The sequence below is a fragment of the Heptranchias perlo genome, chromosome 36 (genome assembly GCF_035084215.1).
Source record: "Heptranchias perlo isolate sHepPer1 chromosome 36, sHepPer1.hap1, whole genome shotgun sequence".
Taxonomy (NCBI): domain Eukaryota; kingdom Metazoa; phylum Chordata; class Chondrichthyes; order Hexanchiformes; family Hexanchidae; genus Heptranchias; species Heptranchias perlo.
In genome coordinates, this window is record NC_090360.1 from 10,141,720 (window position 1) to 10,162,723 (window position 21,004).

The following is a 21,004-nucleotide window of genomic DNA, read 5'->3' on the forward strand; positions in this document are numbered from 1 at the left end:
CTCCAGGAGCCATACGTATCCACGTGCACCCTCTGCTTCTCTGATGCTTCTACCCCTCACCCCATGCTTGCGCTCTTCATTCCACCATCAGCGGTGCTATTATAGTTATGCCCCTACCCTCTGGAACCCCCTGCCTAAATACTTATGCCTCTTCACCTGCCATCCTGCTTTTAGAAACTTCCTTTAAAAAAAAATCTCTTTGACTTTGTTTTTGGTTCCACCCCTCTAACTCCTTCCTCTACTTCCTTTTTGGAATCCACTGTTTTCATTCTGCTTTGAGATGTCTTTTTGACAATGAGTGCTTTAACAATTTAAGTTGTATTTGCTGATGGTTGAGTCAAATATATATCCAAGACTAACATGGATCCCACATCATTAGTTTGTTTTAAAACTGTGACTAAAGTATACTCAGTATATTTGCTGCAAATTCCAGGAGTTTTTGCAAGTTGTTGTTGGTTCTGCTCTGTCTTAAGAATGTAGAGGACACTGTTGTTTTCAGTAGATTTCTAAAGTTCAAACTTCTTGGATCAGACTAGCAACTTTTTACATTTTTATTGATTGAACAGTTCTACCCAATGTTCATACCAGAGGGCTGCAGACTGCACAGAGGAAGATGACCGAAGTGGCTTCTGTCAGCAAGCATGATTTTGATCTCCCTGTGGCTCACTGCTTCAGCTTCCTCTTCTATTCTCACTCTGACCTTTACATCGTTGTCTTTCTATGCTGCTCCAAACAAGCTCAATTCAAACTTCAGGAAGTGGATTTTTTTCTTCCTCCTGAGCACTCTGCAGCTCTCTGGTCTGGGCACTGATTTTAGTAAATTCAGACTGCATTCATCTCTCCCATTTTCCTGTTTCTTGGATTCCTGATCCACTGTATTCTCTTCTATTTTGTAAGTGTTTTACCCAAATTCTGTTTTTTTTTCTAATGCCTTTTCACAATCTGAGATGACTTTCATTTTATCCAATGTTTTCACCTCTTCAGCTTATTAAAGAATATTTCTAGATTTTAAATGAAAGCAATTGACTGTGTTTTTGTAATAGTAGTTAACATTTCTGTATTCTTGACTTTTACCCATTGCTCTCAATTCCCCTTTGTTTTGGTTTCCACACTTAGACTTAATTCTTTGACTGTCAGACTTATACTTTGATGAGTGACCACTTTCTTCAAGACCGAACCATCCTGTTCGGCTCCTGCCGGAAATTTTGGGCCCCCAGGAGCTGATTCAACCTCCCTCTCCAGCAGCTCCCTCAGCCTACACATGCAAATGCACAATCTTGGTGCCTTCCTCAATTCTGAACTGAGTTTCAAATTTGATGAATAGTTTGTCGCCAAGACCACTTGCATTTTCTGGAACACTTATGCTTATGCACATGCCCCTATTTCACCCATTCTGCCAGTGAAACCCAACGCTTCATTTCTTCAAAACTCCTCACCAAGCCCCCTAGCTGCAGCCTACACAAACTCCAACATATCCAGAACTCGGCAGTTCATATTCTATCCCATACAAAGTCTCTCACACCCATTTATCCCTGTCCTCACTGTGGCAGACCAGAACATCTGTTCTGTTTCAAATAATCTGTACCTCGTATGTTTTTATAGCAGTTTGTAGCTATGCCAGTATTGTAACAGGTTTAAAAATGGCCTCTTTGACTGCTTTTTGAGTGACATATTTTGCAGTTTTTGTTTCTGTATTGGAAGAAGGTAGGGCATACACATCCATGGCTAAAAGGAATTGACTTGCTTCGGCATATATTTATTGCTTAACTAGGGTTAGAAGAAATAAAGTCCACTCAAGTGATAGATCGTGATCAATATTGACCATTTTTATCGAGTACCTATGCTTAAAGTCGGTTGCATTTGTAATTATCCCAGGCTTCTAAATGGGAAAATGCAAACATGCCTTTTATCTCCAATTGTTTCATTACACTTGAATGCTAATAAGCAAATAATTTCTTTCTTTCTTGGGTCAGGATTTTTACAAACTGAAGCCATTGGAGGTTTAGGAGCCTTTCATTCATTCTAGCTCTCAAACCCAGGCTCCAGTGAATGAACGTTATGATGGGAATTCCTTGTTTGTTAGCTCTCATAAAACTGTTCTCTGACAAATTAAATATTGTATTTTGCACAAATTTGCATCAGTATGTGCACATGAATAAATGCTACACATGTGTTAGTGTATCTTTTTTACTGGTACAAATGCACGCTGGTTAAATACAATCTTTGTTGCATTAACTGGCAGTGTTCTAATAATTAGATAAATTTATGTATTAGTGACAACTGTTGAGCTTCAACACTTTATACTTAGGCCTGCCAGGTTGCAGATATTTTGCTTATGTATGCTCACAAGTGAGTTCCTGATTTTAGCTGTGTTGTATTGGTATCTGGCACTTTCCCAGAAGGTTAAGTGTTTACTCATATCACAGGTTTTTTAAATTTAGTTTTGTTGAATTACTTGAATGTGGATTTGATTTTTTTTTAAAAGGTTATTTTGAGCAGCTTTACACATGCTGCTCAAAATAACATTATGCTGTTGAAAATATTCTTAATTAAATCTAAAGAGCATGTTTTATATTCCCTACCCCTTTTATTTTGAAATCTAATTTTCTTTTTTACAAAGAATTGTCCTGAATTTCAACATCTTTGTTGTTCTTCCAGTTGATTTTTTTTAAATAATGTTTAAGTAGAGCTGTTGCCGTCATCGAGCACAGCAAAGTGATGGAGCTGAACTAATGCCATAGATGAAGCTGAAATACTGCGGGTTAATGACTGTATCCCTGTTGATACTCAGCTTTGTCACACTATTCGGCTCAGTAATTGCTCCAAGCAACTCAACGATATAATCAGCACTTCTGTTTAAGCAAACAAAAATTGTAAATTACAGAAATGGGGAATGGAGCCGGAGAAGGGTTGTCAAGTTGCCAAGAACTAGCAGTTTCCGAAAGGGTATTGTCCTGTTTGAGGCCCAAGTTCTGATGATATATTTAATAATAAACAAAAAAAAAGCGCTTGTGTATTTGATCTAGCAAGGAGCTTTCTTCATTGTTGCTAGATATAACTAATGTGAAGAATATTGTTCCTGTTTATAATTTAAATCAATAAATATATTTTATTATGTTACTTCTGTGTCAGGGAGGATGGTTTGTGTATGCATTTACTGTTTTGATTAAATTCCATCATTTAAATTACAATACATTGTTTCATGTAGGGCTCCGCCAATAGTTAAGACTTAGGCCATAAAATGTGATGAATTGTAATCTTATGATAGTCAAAAGACTGAAAAAATAATGTATTCTATAATTTGGTTACTTTTTAATTGATTTAGACTTGTCTTCTGATTCTAGGCTTTGAACTTGGATTTGCAATGGCTAGCCCTAATGCTTTGGTGTGTTGGGAAGCTCAATTTGGTGACTTCCACAACACTGCACAGTGCATCCTGGATCAGTTCATGAGCTCAGGTCAAACAAAGTGGGTTAGAAACAATGGAATTGTGCTGCTTCTGCCCCATGGAATGGAGGGGATGGTAAGGTCGGTTTATCTATGCTTACCTGTACATATGGATAAGTCCTGTGGTCAAAGTGCCAAAAACTAGTTATTTCTTGCTGTTTCTTTGACCTGGGTAACCTGGCCTTTGTTCAAGGTCTGGTGCTGGGGATTTAATAGCAGCTGCCAATAGCAATTAGCCTCTGGATAAGCCTGTTTTGACCACATCACCGCATGGAAGAACTGAGCATTGACCTTAAAGGGATTTGCCAAGTTAAACACAGCTCCATCTTGGTAGCTAAACATCACCATCAGATCCCAGACTACCCATGACTGAAGCAATAGAACATCAACTGGTTTAAAAAATATTGTATCAGGGCATGTTCAAGGGTGCTTTTTAACAAATCATCATCTTTCTTACAAACTAACTTCCCTGTATGGATGTGATGATTAGAATTATTTCCATTTTTGTTCATTATTATTTGTAACTAAAGAATTAGATTTCCAAGCAAAGCTACAGTTTGGCTTTTGTATTTAATTTTTTCAGTTGATTATATTGCCTATTTTCAGACTGATTTCATTTTTCAGAACACAATGTAAAAAGCAGTGCTTAATTTTCATAGTGAGGTTATTGTCTTTGATCTACCAAAATGTAAGATTTTATAATGCATGCCTAGAGAGCTGTCATTTCATTACACAAACTTGAAATTATATTGATCAAAATGGGAAATTATTGACCACTATTTATCATAGGATCCTTGTAAAATGTTTTCATTTTGTTAAACTTTGTTTGTTTGACCATTTGACAATAACATTTGTTTGACCAGAGTAAATTCAAGTTTACTCATAATTTAAACATTCATTTTACTCAGTTATTGAAAATCATGTCAATAGTTCATGGTAACTTCTGCAGGTATTCATTAACTTTCAGAAGTGTACTTGTGCACTGAAGTGCATTCTTCAAAATTCACTGTACATTATCCTCTTTATTAATAGTAATGTATTGGAGTGTACAGCATATTGCTTGTTCAATTAATCTTTTAGGATAAGGATATTTTGTAAAAGATGGATTAGACTTAAGATAATTATATTGGAATCTTAGCTCAGTGTTAATGAAAAATGTAAGAATTAATTAACAAAATTACTGAATGGACAGATTAACCAAATTTTTCCCAGCACATTGATTAAAAATGTTTTGAATAATATGCCTTTCAATTACTAAACTTCCTTACAAACGTAGCAACAAAAGAAGGAACTGCATTTATGAAGCAACTTGTTCACCTCTCTGAAATTACTTTACAATCCAGAGACTGATTATGTAGGCAAATGCATATCGTAAATTGATAATATAAAAGAAAGGGATCTTGACAAATTAATCGGTCAGGGAATCAAGTGGATCAGCTAAGAAAATGCAGATGTAGATAAACGTAAGGTAATGCACATTAGAAAAGGAAATAAGAAACAGGAGTATAAAATGAATGGATGTCCAATCGTTAAAGTGGAAAGGTAAGTAATTGGGTGTGATTATTGATCATTCATTGAAACTGCCCAGTTAATGAAAAGCTATCAATAAGTCCAATCAAATCCAGTATAGTATCCTCTATGTTTCATGCTTAGAACCTTGCATATTTTCTTGAAATAATCAAGATGAAGGGCTAAGACCCATATAACAGTGGTGGCATTAAGGTTGAATAGAGTAAAAGAGATGAGGCAAAAAGTGACATGAGGCATAGATTTTTCATGTCTCTCTTGATTCTAGCCAATTGTTAACACCTTTAACTTTTGATGGTTGTACCTTTTCGTCCTTCATCTTTTGACATTATTGGCCTTACTATCTCTTCTGACCTCAAACTGAACTTCCACATCTCCATTGTTAAAGATATCTCCAAGAAACTTGGTTTCCCCTCTCATGCTAAAAAAATATATCTTCTCGACAACTCTTAACTCTTTATAAAGCCCAACTCCATCCAAGGCTTGAATATTTTTCTCACATCTGGAGAGGCTCTTCTTGCACCCCCTCTTGCATTCCTGCACCAGATACAAGAAGATGCCTGTCTTAGCACTTTTCCCCACCTCTGCCCTCCAATCACTCTCGAAAATAACCTTTCTTGATTTTTCTTTTTCAATATTACTATGGTTAGTGCTCCTGAATTTCTGTCTACTTCCTTCTAAGCTCCAAATATGTTATGCTGCACATTCTTCCTCTTCAGTAGAGTTCCCAGAGTATTGAAATCAAGACTCATTGTAAAGTCTTCTACTCTAACTTACTTTTCCCAATCCCCTCCGAACTCTTTATCTCTCCTTACTCCTACAACATTCAGTCATTTCAAACCCAAGCCTAGCATAATCTAAGCACTACTTTCTGACTTACCTTATCTTTTGTACTCTTTTACAACTACAGTGGTGTCCTCCACTTTGGGCCTTCATCTTCGTTTCTCAGCAGTTTAAAACACATTCCACTACAGATGTGTGTTCTTTAACCTATGTAAGGAATCTTACAACACCAGGTTATAGTCCAACTGTTTTATTTGAAAATCACAAGCTTTCGGAGATTATCTCCTTCGTCAGGTGAGTGAGTGAAAGGTTCTCCTTTCACTCACTCACCTGACAAAGGAGATAATCTCCGAAAGCTTGTGATTTTCAAATAAAACTGTTGGACTATAACCTGGTGTTGTAAGATTCCTTACATTTGTCCACCCCAGTCCATCACCGGCATCTCCACTTCTTTAACCTAATCATAGCAGTTAGTTTCATGGTGTACCTACTGCTAATTACTGTACTTCACGCAGAATTAAGACTTTGTTCCTTCATTTGAAATAAACTATAAATGAGTGAGAACCATCAAAATAAATACTTGAATTGTGCATTAGCTTTGGTGACTAAGTTATCGAGATGTGTACAAACACAGGGATGCAGACAAACTCGAGGCCGCTCACTTACAGGTCTCATTTTAAATAGCCAGGAGCACTAAGTAGCTGTTTGTCAGAGAATTTGTTTCCACTAAGTTTTAAACCCATTTCTAAAAATCCTGACTCTATCAATCCATTAATGTGGCCACTAGGAAAACCAATTCATTTGATTTGCACTTCTATTACAACTTTTATTTCATCTAATTTGCTGAGTTGATTAGTGCTCCTTAGTTATGTAGAGATGATTAATATCAAACTTCATCCACCTTGTGATGAGACCCTTGTAATTAATATTGCAAATGTCATAAGCTGAATTGAAATTACAATGGTATACGATGGATCGCCTTAGCTTTGACTCAGCTAAAGTAGGCACCAGTTTAGGCAACAGCACTTAATACAGTATTACACAGCTAATATACATTAGTCACTACAAAAATAATTTGAAGTTCATTACAGTTAAAAAGTAGTTGTATTATGCATGTTACATTAATATCTTGAATAAAACAGGTGCTTTTAAACTATACAGTTAAAATGTTTTATGTAATTTGGTCAAATTATATAAATTGTCAAATTATATAAACACAGCATTTAGATAAGCAATAACCTGATGGAAAATCTATAAATTATATCAGATTAATCCAATTGTCACAGGTTCTACTGTCTTTATACTTCAGTCTGAGTGCTGTCAACAATTAATGCTCCAACCAGAGCACCAGGCCCAGTTCACGAGCAGGATGCCGATGAGAGCTGGGGAAGGAAGGAAAAATATAGAAAGAGGCAAATCAACATAGAAGTAAATTCTGTGAAAGAGAAAACTTTCTATTCATTAAGTTAATTTCACAACTTATCTAACCCATTCCAGAAGACAAATATATCTTAGAACATTACCCATTTAATGTACTTTTGATCCAGAACTATTTGATTCTTGCATCAGAAGTCTTTTTTAATTCACAACTGTTCCCTGAAGACCATTTAAATTGGTCTCAGTACAATTGGTAATATTGTGCAGAAAAGTTTTAAAAATGGGATATGAATTGTGAGTGCTTATTTCTCAGAAGGCATAAACTGTTCCTTGGGTGTGAGAAAATTTTCATGAGATTCTTATTAACTCATCCTCCATCCCCCCAGAAAAACTATCTGTAAATAGGAAGTTAGGAAAAAACAGATTAGGTATCAATTGGTGGCTTGATAGAGAGTGGCAAAGGAAGGGTTTCAGATTTTACAATGAGTTCTCTCCTACAGCTCCCTTACAAACTCACACATTCTCAATTCCCTCACCTTGGCCCTCCACCCATTATGAAGCTCTGCTCCTGTCAATCTGCCTAATTACTCCCTCACATTTCCCTTGTCAATCCTTGTTGCTCCCTCGGTGCAACTCTCCGCTTCTTCAGGTCAGAGGGGTGCACACTTGAACATAAATGGCACACAACTGCTCTAGTCATAATTTGCCAAATATGGTTTGACCAAGTAAAACATTAGCTTACCCCTTACTCTCTTCAGCCAAAACCACCAATCATTTCAGGATCATGCTGGAGGGCAGGAGCAACCCCAGTCTCCTTTTTTTTCCTTAACCATCTGTCTTCTTAAACCCCTCTGCTCTACTGTATCCTCACCTCAGGCTCAATGTGAAGAGGGCATGGAATTCTTTCTTTCCATGATCAAGGCCATCCTTGCAGCTGCTACCACTGCTTCCTCCATTTCCTCCTGACGACTACCCCCAACCTCCCCTCTGGTTCCCTCCCATTCCTGCCCAGGACCCCCCATCTCTTGTCTGCTTCCCCCAGCCCTTTCAAAGCTTATCTCAACCATGATTCCCTTCTTCACTCAACTGCATTTATGATTCCTTTTTAATTTTTCTTCTCTTCAAATCACTCTTGGAGTTGAACCCTAGTTTCCTATGTCCCAGAGAGAGTTTTCACCAGGTAAATTTGTAGTGTGCCTAGGTAAGAAATAGAGCACCTGTTTTAGATTATTTCAGATTATCCCGTGCCTTCAAGAGGACCCTCCTTGTCTTTGAACAAGGAAGAACACAATCCTGGAGTTATCTTGGACTTTAACTGCCTGGAAAATCTGAAAGAATTTTTTAAAAAACAAGCAAATAGTAGAAGTAACACAAGGTATATTTTTTTACAATAGTTAAATTTAGCTAGCTCCTCATTATTACAGTAAATAACTTGTAACTGCTAAGCTATGATGTAAGTCATTCCCTTTTATGTAGCATTTTTGCTTATTTTCTCACCAATTAAGGTATCTATCTCGCTTCCAAGATTAATTTTTGTCACAGTGCCCACTAGCATCACTTTGAATGCTGGTGAATCATAGATGACTTACAACTTCTCTCTGTTAAAAACAGGTTATAGGAGTTAAATGCTGTAACAAAATCTCAGAAGTTCAGATAATATCTAAATTAAGCAAGGTCCCTTGTCTGCCGGTAGCACATCTTGGAAAATTGTGATCTGTTGTCCAAAGGTATTGTGTCAATAGAGTTCTAGCGCGTGATCTGAGAATTTACTCCACTGTGAACCATTCAAGTTATAAATCATCGCAGTTCACAATTTCTGTTAACTTCCCATTTATACCATCTATTTAATTCCCTGATTATAATTTCCAGGGTCCAGAGCACTCTTCAGCCAGACCAGAACGATTCCTACAGATGAGCAATGAAGATTCAGATGCATATCCTGTGAGTTTAAGTATCACTCTTTTATGCAATATATGTAACCTTTAAAAACATGTTAGTGAAATAGCATCTATATAAAACAGGTAAAGACATTCAGAACAAAGTAGTCCTTATGCAAAAAACAATGATTGTTGACCAACTTTATTGAACCTTCATTATCCGCAAGTAGAAATTATCAAATGAAAATGTGAAAATGATATTCACCTTGCTGCTTGTAAGTATATATATGGGATATAATTTGAATAACTCATCCTAAGGGTACTCTGTAATCTCTTGTATAGGTTTTATTTGTACAGTCATCTCAAATCCCATTTACAATTTATTGTTTTGCATTAAATAAGCAAAAATCTGGTCGTGTCACTTTGGGAATGCTGGTTTTGTACCAACTAGCATGCTGCATTATATGAATGCTTGAACTGCAGGAATTATATACTTGACTCTCAAACCCTCAATTTTTTTTTAAGTCAGATGATGTCAATCCTTAACCCCTACTAAAATATAAAAATCTCACTTTGGATCTAGCAGCTTAACAGAGAACTAATAAACACCAGTGAAAGAGTCATGATGAACGGCCATCAACCTGAAACGTTAACTTGGTTTCTCTCTCCACAGATGCTGCCTGACCTGTTGTGTTTCCAACATTTTCTGTTTTTATTTCAGATTAAATGTACACAGTATTTTGCTTTTGTTTTCTTGAAAGAAGGCATGTAGGTTCAAGCAACAGGAAATTATGGAGTTACTTGAACTTGCAAATTATGCTTTGGGTGGCTTTCATCACTTCTCAGTCAGGTTGCTGTACATAAATTGAGATATTCTATATTTTGGAGAGGTTGGAACTAACCGTCAGCTCAACAAATTGCAGATTGTGCTTGTTGATCATGGAGTAGAGTCGGTGATGGTCCTGGAGAAGTCTGCAGGCTAGACTGCACCTCCTATCCATCTGAGAGAGGGGTGCTAAATCATGGAGCAACCTACAAGGAAGAAATGCCATGGATAACGAGCATTTCCCTTTTAGATATCTGACCCAAATACACTATTGAATCATTTCATGTTATTTGTAGTTTAAGCTGTTGGGCTGACATATCACAATTGGGTGAATTCAGATGCTAAACTGCTCTATTGTGCCTTTTTCAATCTGAAGTTTGAATTCCTTCAACAATTTTCTGTCAACTCATTTCTTTCAAACCGCACTTTTCTTTGAAAACCGTCGTGTACTGTTAGCTAAACTAAGCAGCGTATATTGTCTCAGCTGTTCCAAAATAAGCTAATTTAGATAAATGTGAGTTATCCAAATTTAGATTTTCAGCGATCATTCCTGTTTTCAAGTATTGAACCATTGCGCAAAAAATAAAAACTGCTGAAGGATAGGGAAGATTTACTGGATTTATGTTTTTCCCTTTTCATTTCCTTTGGTTCGCCAATGGACAGAAGTATTTAGCTGTGTTGTGTTCAATTAAGGTAATTAAAATGCTGTTGGCAGGCTTTTGTAGGAAGTGCTTTTGTAGCGCAAAACAAGGTATTGGACTGGATAACACATCATTTTACTAGCAACAGCAGTAATTAATGTTTTGACCAAAACGCTTCCTGGATGGATTAAACGTTTGTTTGATTTGCTTCAAAACATTTTTATGTCATCAGTGTAGGATTACAGCAAAGTTGCAACATTTAATTTGTTTCTCTAAATTTAAATTATATTAAAAAAAAATTAATCACATAATTAACAAAACAAATTTCAAACAGCAATTCTGTAACAAAAATGCCAGCATGAATACAGTGTTTCAATGACTGGTTAAGGTCAGTCTCTCGGTTTTTCAGTTCAGTGAGGATAAATTCTGGTTGCCCTGTTTAGGTTTTGGTCAAGAACTTAAGGTACAGTATTACAGAAAGCTGTGTAAACTAATATGACAGTGTGCTTCTGCTGGAACTTTTTTTTTAAAATGCATGATATTATGACATTGTTTGTGATAGCTTTATCAGTGTATAAAGAATAGAGATGCTTTAAGTAGGTTTTATCAATATTTCTGGAGAACAGTTGCAAATATTTTGCAATATGATTTCTGTTTGGATTTAATGAATAATCTTAAGAATTTCTCTTCAGGAATATACTGAGGATTTTGAAGTAAAGCAACTGTTTGACTGCAATTGGATTGTCGTAAATTGCTCCACACCAGCAAGCTACTTTCATGTGTTGAGGAGGCAGATCCTGCTACCATTTAGAAAGCCGGTATAAAAACTTTCCTTATTATTTTACCTTCATAGTCATTTATAATTTCATCAGAGAAAATGACTTTTTTAAGAAAACAGATGCAGATTACTAATTACTGGAGTAGCACATCATTGGTGTGCTGAGGAGTATGAATTTTTATACTGCAACGTTAATGTTCTGCACTTCATATTCATTTCAGTTGATTATCTTCACGCCAAAATCCCTGCTAAGACACCCGGAAGCCAGGTCACATTTTGATGAAATGACAACAGGCAAGTTTTGCTTTTAAAATCAGGAAGTATAAATGAAACATAGACAGTTTTACAAACAGCTTTGGAAAGAATTGTAAAAATTTAGAAGTTGACATTATATAACCAACTTTGAATTGTCAGCAAAAAATATTGATGTTTACAATGTGAATTAATTTTGGTATGTCAGAACAGTTTATTTTAGAAGTAGAAATGGATAATTACCTCTTACTAATTAGACCTTAAGGACCAGGCATACATGAATGGGTGAAAACATTGTGTTGTGGCTTCCATGTGAAAGCACTAGGAGCTTCCTGTTTCTGGTCCAATTATTTGGATTTGAGATTAATGGCACATTAGCTTAGGAGAATCAAGTTACATTACCCTTTTTTTCCCAATGTTGGAATTATTGGATTAATCACCTGATACGAAGCAAAAAAAATCAAGGCATAGAAATTTACTGGGTCCGAGCCTGTTAAACAGTGATTAAAATATTGAAATAAGGGTCCAATGCTTGACCAGTGATTCACCGTAAAAATACCCCATCTCTATCTTAGCCTCTTAGAGTCTGGCACCACACGTACTTTGAGCTGGTGCTTGCTGGGGTCAGATTGAGTGACGCTGCATCTTTAGGTAGGTTGGCCTTCCCTTCCTGAAGTTGCAGAAGTATCTCCACATTTTCAGCACCTGAAATGAAAGAGAGGGATAAGTGTTAGCTTTTAGTATGAAGGCAGAGCAGAAGAAGTAGTGGCTAGTGAAAGCAGCTGCAGTTTGCTACGCAGTGTGTAGAGTGAGATAGAACCAAGAAAGTGAGATTAAAAGTAAGAAGGTAAATAGAGGATAAGATGTGAAGATATCTCCTCCAAGGTTGCCACTTGCCACGGCCATGACTCTCTCCCTGCCCATGATGGCCGACATGTTTTCTTCCACAGGCATAGGGTATGCAGGTGGGCTTGGCCTCCTCCAGTGGCAGCCTCCTGGCGCAGGTTTTGCGCGACCTTCTGCAAGAAAGAAGGGATAGTGATGGTGACAGTCTTGAGATGTTTAGAGAATGTGCCTGTCGTGGTTCAACAGATGGTATACAGTGTGTAATATGTGAGGGATAGTGAAGTGAGGGTTGCAGTAGTGGTGAGTGTGTGAGTATGAGGCGAAGGAGGTGGGGTGGAGAGAAGTGTGGTGTGGTGATTAAAGGCGAGTGAAGGAAAATGGGGGATGGGGACTATTGAGTGTAGTGAGGTTGGAGATGTGAGCAGAGTAAGAGAGCAGTATCCTTACCGTGACAACTCTGATGAGGTCATTGAACTTCAGCATTGCAGCCATGTGCTGGGAACTAAACTCCTGGCATTGACCTCCTCTACAAGCTCTTCCCACAGGTGGCATAGGTGTTGCCCTTCATGGCTGCCCCCTGGGGGGGGAACAGTATTTCCCTCCTATTAATCGCATGGACCAGGGCCTCCAACGCAGCATCAGAGAACCTGGATGTCCTGTCTGGACCTCTTCCCGCCATCTTCAATTTGAGAAGTTTCCCTGTTGTCTGCAGCCAGAGTGCACCTCCCCTTTAAGTGATGCTGGCTGCCCTGAAGGGGCGTCAGAGACACCTGATTTCCTGCCCCCCCCCCCCCCCCCCTCCCAAACAGACATGCAGCCAATGAATAGAGCTTGCTGCATGGCTGAATCATTTTAATTAAGTCACAGCAGGAATTTAACATGCTGCCTAGAGCCACGTGAACAGGTGCGTGAAGAGCTATCGGGCGTGATGGTTTCAAGGTCCATATATTTAATGTGGCAGCCATACGGCCTCCATTTTTGTTATGTTGAGGATGATGAATGCAGAAGGGTAGAGCAGTGTAAAAATGTTAATAAAACCATTTTCACAACTAGATTAGAACTCTGTCCTTTTTCATTCTTGGACAAAAGCTTGAATCCAACTTAGACTATTACGCTGAAAGTCTCTTTAATATCTGTAGAGATCCTTGCCTCCCTTTTGTGTTTAAATTTTGTACTGATACACTTGTAAATTTGGCCTGAAGCTGAACTATAGAGCCACTGTCCTTATTGATTCTGATGGTGTTTCCGTTGAGACCTCCAAAGGCTGGTGGTCATCTCGCAGTGCAAGATGAGGAATCAACATAATACCCTAGAATTTTTTATGAATTATGCATAAATGTGGTTGTTTACACTGATGAGTTGGAGTTCTTAGATTGACAAATGATGTGTCAGCATCCAAGTATATCAGCTGGCTAGTTTATATTAATTTTGCATGCTGGGCACTTTTTTATATTTTTTTTAAAAAGTAAAGGATCTCCATGCAAGTATGATGCATTGTATCCATTTTTGTGCAGTGATGCATGTTTTGAAGGAAGCTAAACTAGCCAATGTTTGCTGCACAAGCAATTTCAAATGACGAATTATCAATATTGTTGATATTTCATAGGTACAACGTTTCAACGCATCATTCCTGACAACGGGCTTGCAGCTCAAAATCCAAATAATGTAAAGAGACTGATTTTCTGCACAGGCAAAGTTTATTATGAGCTGGCAAAAGAAAGGAGAAACAGAAAAATGGAGGAGGAGGTGGCTATCATTAGGGTGGAACAGGTAAACATGTGAATGGAGCATAGAGAAGCAAAGGACTGAAATTAAGATTTTTGTGCAGAAATGACTGGAGTTCAATGTACCAAAATGACATTTTGGGAGGAAAGTGACCTTCCTAGTCACAGTCAAATTCAAAAGTGAGAATAGTTTTTTTTAATATAATATTATAGCTGGGTTTCTGCACTTGCCTGTCCATGATTTTCCACCATTAAAGCGAAAATCATGCGCTGGTAAGTGGGAAAACTCCGGTCTATATTTTTTAATGAAATATAATTGCAACGGTAAACAATCTGCATATTTGAGTGCAACCTCTGCAGGTTTAGTTCTGTGATATAAGAAAACGAGGTAGCATATTGGATCTGCACACTGTCGTTTCACTTCTAGAACCTGGACTGAAAGGAAGAAAGTCTCCGTGTCTTTTTCTGTAATGTTCCTAAGTGAAATGTGCGGGCAGTGTCAACCCTATACGTGGTGTAAGTGCAAGTTTTTTGCACAAAATAGCCTATTTGACAATGTATGGATTGTTCAGAAGCCACAAGGATGACTGGTGCAGGAAATAGAAATATCACAACAGTACTATCTGAGTGCTTTCCTGTTGTTTGGCTTGGTAGCGCAAAGGGAGCTTTAACCAAAGAATATATTGTATAACTCCTTTTAAAGTTAGTATGTGTTTCAGCATGCTGGAGAATTTTCAATGTAATTCCATTCAGTCAGTAAACATGAAGAATGGCATAACTGTTGGTCAATTTCAAGGTGTTCATTTCTGTCAATTTTGGAAAATTTGTTTTCCTCATAGGTCTTTTTTTTTAACCAATAACTAAAGCTCGTTTTGGTCAAATTATATAGTTTTAAACTGCAGATTTTAAAAAATGCCCATACTGTAATCAGTTTATACAATTGGCAATGTGCAGTTGTACTTGTGCAACATGAGAAGTGTGTATTGCACAACGATCTTTTACGTCATCCTGAGCCACCATTAGATTATCTGAGAAAGTAATTTAAATGATTAACCATCCCAACAGCTATTTTTAAAGATGTGCAAATTGCAGTAACAACCATAACGTTTTATGCCTTTTTCAGAAACATTCCTATATTTGTGCTTAGAATTGAAAGATAACTGTGATCACTTCTTTAGTTTCTGTCTTGAATTATTTTCCCACATGTTTATCTATTATTATGACCCCTGCTTGCAGTTATCCCCATTCCCCTTTGATCTTCTAAAAGTGGAAGTTGACAAATATCCTGATGCTGAACTTATTTGGTGCCAAGAAGAGCACAAAAACATGGGCTACTATGACTATGTGAAGCCCCGTTTCCAAACTCTCCTTCAGGATGAGCAGCCTATTTGGTAAGTATCTAGAATTAAATTACTTTTCATTGCATTTTCTACTTGTGTTCATGTAGGAAAAGAAAGATAAGAGATTGTGAAAGAGAGAATGAAACAGGAGCTTGCCATTGGTTCAGGCAGCACTCACTCGATGGCACAACTTGTAAGGTGGAAACACAATTCTACATGTCAGCTGTGGCTCAGTTGGTAGCATGACCGCCTCTGAGTCAGAATGTTGTGGGTTCAAGTCCTACTCCAGAGACTTGAGCAGAAAATCTCAGCTACCATTCCAGTGCAGTACTGAGGGAGTGCTGCACTGTCACGGGTGCTGACCTTCGGATGAGATGTTAAACCAGGCACCGTCCGCCCTCTTGGGCGGATGTAAAAGATCCCATGACACCATTTTGAAGCAGGGTAATTATCCCAGGTATCCTGGCTGATATTTATTCTTCAACCAACATCACTAAAAGAAAAACAGATTATCTGGTCGTTATCACATTGCTGTTTATGGGACATTGCTGTTTGTGGAACTTTGCTGTGTGCAAATTGGCTGCCACGTTTCCTACATTACAACAGTAATACTTCAAAATTACTTAATTTATAATAAAGCGCTTTGGGATGTCCTAAGGTCATGAAAGGTGCTATATAAATGCAAGTCTTTCTTTCTTTACACCAATGCAAGCCTTTTACATAAGCTACTGAGGGTCCGATACATAATCTAGGCCAACACTTGAGTGCAATGCTGAGGGAGTACCTTGGGATGAAATATTAAACTGAGATCCCATGTGGCTGTTTGAAGAGCAGACACTGGCCAACATTCTTTCCTCAGACACCACAAAAAATAGATTAATTGGCCATTCATCTCAATCGTCGTCTGTGGGACCTGGCTATGTCCAATTTGACTGCTACATTTACGCTTCTAACAGTCATCACCCTTCAAAAAGTGATTCAAGGGATGCGAAATGTTTTGGGATGTTCGAAAAGATGTGATAAGTTGTTCTATAAATAAAAGTTTTCTTTGTTCCCTTTCTTTGTTGTGGAGAAGTTTTAACATAATTTGTCATGGTCCAAAGACAGCAGCTGTCTTTGGTGTAGCTTGACTTTCCTGAATTGATGTATTAGGGGAAGAGTTCAAAGAGAAGTGGGAAAGATGATTCTTGGACTGAGAGTTCTTAAGTTGCAATGAAAGACTCTCAGGATTGAAATTGTTTTCACTGGAGACCAGAAGATTGAGAGAGGCTATTATCTGGCTTTTTAATGATGGACGACATGAATAAGAGAGAAGGGTGTAAGTTAATTAACTTGCATTATAATCACAAAAATAGCTATGACACAATTCTAACTCTGTATATGTACAATTTATCAGATGTGCTGGTAACGATACAAAAATAGTATTTGTGCTAAGTATTTTAGTGTGAAATGCAAAATTATGTTGGTTCTCACCTGTGAAAATCTGGAATGTTAGAGATAGAGAGCACTATATATGTTTACTTGTCTATCGAACACCTTCCTAGTTTTATGGACAGATTAATTCCTCAATATTTGAGTAAATTTCTTTACTTCCTATTCGGCATCTACCACCTCTCCCCTTTTAGAATGCTGTGTAAAATACAAGGTGTTGTCACCATTCCTTGGAAACATGGTAAATGGTACAAATGCTTAACATGATTTCATCGCTTTTTAGGATGGAATTCAGGAGCACGGTTATTATGGTTGGTCTTTCTCTGGTATGCTGTTGTAGTTGTTAATATTTAGTAGCCTTATTTGGTCAGCATTTGAAATTTAGTGGGCAATTTTTCTTATCCAGCAGTCTGTCCAAGCTATCTCCAATCTAAAGCATATTTACTGATTGAACTTAATTAGAAGCTAGATAATTATTATAATATTTGATCAGTGTTATTTGATAAACAATTTATCTCGATCCCCAAATAATTACAGGAGTAATTTTCAAATTTTAGGATAGCAGATAGTGAATATTTTTCAGGTAAGAATCATATTATAGTTTATATTTATGTTCAGCCATTTGGAGCTCACATCAAGTTCCACTCTGTTTAAACTGATTTATTCATCTTCCAACAGGTATGTTGGGCGTGACCCTGCAGCTGCACCTGCCACAGGTAACAAGAATACTCACCTCACAGAGCTGCAGTACATCTTGGACACATCTTTCGACCTCCAAGCTTTTGAGGGCATGACATTTTAGATTAAATGAAACCAGTCCTCATATGGACATATTATTGGTGTTATTTCAGGGAAATACTTTTCTTAAACTGCTGGAAAATATTGCACAGATAATTGCTGTTCCTGTCTTATATTTTTCCCATTGCTGTCATTCATCACATAAATAAGGTATTATGGATGTTTTCAGATTTTTTTTTTATTTTGCAAGTAAGCTGGATAATTTAAACACTGCTTCTTTTATATTGGTGTTTAAATAAGATGTGAACATGCAAGTTGAGGACCAGGAAGAAAGGAAGGGTGTAATCTTCAATCATTTTATGCATTATAATCATTTTTGTTCAGTTAAGATTAAAAAATTATTGTACTGTATCTTTTTTTGTTTTCTTTTCCTTTGTAATTTCAAAAGGCACATTATTGGGCTAGCTATAATAATAAAGCATTTTAATACCACCACTCAGCTTTCTTGAGAAAATACCTTTTAGTACATGTAACATTTCGACTTCATCAATGAAATAATAGTTGAGAAGAAAAAGTAGATACTTTACCACACATAGCTGATTCTTGATGAAAGCATATTAACTGGTTGGTATCTCACAAAGCACCATGATAAGAGGATATTTTCTAAATACCATGGTAGTTGGAAAAAACTTTATGAATCAGAATTTAACACCTTCATCAATATATAATGAAAGGCACTGATGTGTTGGATTCCTACCCATTGCTGGAGGAATTTATATCTTACTGTTTCAGATTGCAAGTGACAGCTACCATCAAAGGAAACATGTTTCTTATGGGAGGGGTGGGAATTTATTTTTTAAAAAGTAGGGAGGGAGAATTTACACTACATCAACTTAATAAAGATTCAAAGAAAAACTTAAACAGCAGAATGCCTTCAGAATTGAACTGTCACCAGTGAGTAGGTATATTGATAGAATATTTACTCAAGGTGAAATTGTAAATTACAGTATTTATTCAGCAAGTGAGATTGACCTGATAAATAATAAAATCACCAGTGAATATTCAAGATCATTTTTGCGTGTGAAAGAAATTCTATATTCCATGATTCGCTATTTAGAATTCTATTTAAATATATTTTACATTACAATCATAAGTATCTGTTGAATGAGCTACTGCCCTGCCCACAAACATCAAACTGGCAACAGAAAATGGCTGAATATTTGGGGAAGGTTTCTAGTAGTTTTACCAGTGAGGCACTGATTATCCTTCATTACTGTACAAAAGCTCATTGGATTTGTATTTTAATTTGGTTGAATTGTGTATTTAGTAAATCTGGCAAGCTGCCAATTTCTAAATTTAAGAATGAACTTGACTTCTATGTTTTGAGACCCAAACCAAATTGAAGTACCTAGAGAAAAACTGCTGTGGATCTTGCATGTGCATAGTAATTTTTTCTCCTGTTAAATTTTGTTTAATTAGTTGCCATGCAGCAGAAAAAGATTGAGGAAGGATAATTGCAAGGGGAGTGGCAGCTATTTTTCTTATCTGTCACATGAAATTATACTTTTTAAGTTGATCACTTGCACAACCCACTGTGAACATAAGGATGGGATTCATTAGTGAATTGTGAATCTGCAGAAAGGTATATTTCAATGGTCTCTAATTCCAATGACATCCTTGACTAACATCGACTGACCTCAAACTGTTGTTTAAGCTGTTGTGGAGCTCTTACCACAATGAGGTGCTTCATTTCATGGGGAAGGTCAAAAAAAAAACTGTATGAAGAGCTATCCAATCCCTTAATGTGCAGCTTCCTTTTAGCGAGATGGACCAATGTTCCCTGATTTAATGGACTTGGCACTTTAGGAAGATTGGCACCAAGTCATACCAGTTTATTCTGTTCCTCTTGGTGTTAGCTGTGGCTTAGTTTGTAGCACTCTCATCTCTGAGTCAGAATGTTGTGGGTTCAAGCTTCATTCCAGAGACTTCAGCACAAAATCTAGGCTGACACTCCAGTGTAGTACTGAGGGAGTGCTGCACTGTCTGAGGTGCCTGCCGTCTTTTCTTTTTACTATGATACTAGAGCAGGGGAATGGGACTAATTGAACAGCTCTTTCAAAGAGCCGGCACAGGCACGATGGGCTGAATGGCTGCCTCCTGTGCTGCACATGATGCTCTTGAATTTAATGCAAAATAAAACAGATGATAAAGGGACATTGGTCTATATTTTCCTGTTTGCTAATTTTAGTGAAAAAGTTGATGTGAGTACGAAGCGATTAACAGAGTGAAAAAGGAACTTGAGTGGATGAGGAAAAGGATAACCAAGAATAACACTGTGGCACATCAGTGTAGAAATGACAAGTGCTGAAGAAATGAAGACCATATCTGCATCTGTTGGAGACAAAGAAATAACTGAAGAGCAATTATTACAGCAAAAGATTGATGCAGCTGCATGAAATGTGTAGTATAATTCCCCTATTACAAGGGACTTTCATAATTTTAAGAATTGAATATTTCTCGTGATGTGTATGTAGAGTGTTGTTTACATTGTGATCGTTGAGCAATTAAGTCTGTCTACGTCGAGCTGACTATCAATTTTTTCTTCCTCATTGGCTAAGTGTTAGCCTCTGTTTTTCTCATTTCTAATTGATAAATAATAACTTAAAAATAATCAATCATATATAAAACCTTTCTTAATAATTTTCTTTCCAAAAAAAGCTCTACATAATAACATTCCAGCAAACAAAATGAGTAACAACCATCATGAAAGTTCCTCACCCACCCTCTCATCTGCCCCTAAAGATAAAATTCAGCACAGCGCACAAAAGATTTAATCAACGTACAGACAAACTTTAAAATAAATCTGTTTCCTGCTTCCGCAACCAGCACACTTCCTGGACTCTGGTTCCACCCTCCCCTCTATTTTTCAATCTCCGCCTGGCTGGCCAATTCCCCACATTTGGAGGCGTGATGTGAACAAAACGTGCATGTGCAGGAGTTTCTCTGATGTAAAATCCTGCAGTTCCCAGAAGTCACTGCATGATCAAGGTGCCAACATGTGCACAAAGGAGCATGCTACTTTCTGCCAGCTGGTCTTTGACCTAGCAGAGCCAAAAAAAATCCTTATAATAGGGTAGAATTCTTTTTTCCCAATTTGTTTTACTTCAGGAAATACTTCAAAACAAATTGAGAGTTGAATATTAAAGGTCAGCACATTTACATGATGTTGGGTAACCAATTGGGAATCTTACTCACTTATAATATCCTTCAACTTTCTATTTTGCCATGTTATAGAATCATCAGAAGTTGGGGAGTATATATGTAAATGATCTGGACTTGGATATAAGGGGCACAGTATAAATTTGGAGACAATACAAAAATAGGAAGCACGGTTAACTGAGAAGGACTGTAAGTTAC

The 21,004-nt window shown here is 37.2% G+C and overlaps 1 protein-coding gene across 3 annotated transcripts in view; it reads left to right on the forward strand.

The window, feature by feature from the left end:
- Positions 1 to 18,082, forward strand: part of LOC137304074 (2-oxoglutarate dehydrogenase-like, mitochondrial) — a 92,453-nt gene extending 74,371 nt beyond the window's left edge. For all 3 annotated transcript variants that reach the window (XM_067972527.1, XM_067972526.1, XM_067972528.1), the window contains exons 17-23: positions 3,345 to 3,523; positions 9,004 to 9,075; positions 11,171 to 11,296; positions 11,478 to 11,550; positions 13,961 to 14,124; positions 15,315 to 15,469; positions 17,528 to 18,082. In XM_067972527.1, the coding sequence (XP_067828628.1) occupies positions 3,345 to 3,523; positions 9,004 to 9,075; positions 11,171 to 11,296; positions 11,478 to 11,550; positions 13,961 to 14,124; positions 15,315 to 15,469; positions 17,528 to 17,651 (893 nt within the window). In that variant the 3' untranslated portion in view covers positions 17,652 to 18,082. The remainder of the gene's footprint in view (positions 1 to 3,344; positions 3,524 to 9,003; positions 9,076 to 11,170; positions 11,297 to 11,477; positions 11,551 to 13,960; positions 14,125 to 15,314; positions 15,470 to 17,527) is intronic.
- The last annotated feature ends 2,922 nt before the right edge of the window (positions 18,083 to 21,004 follow it).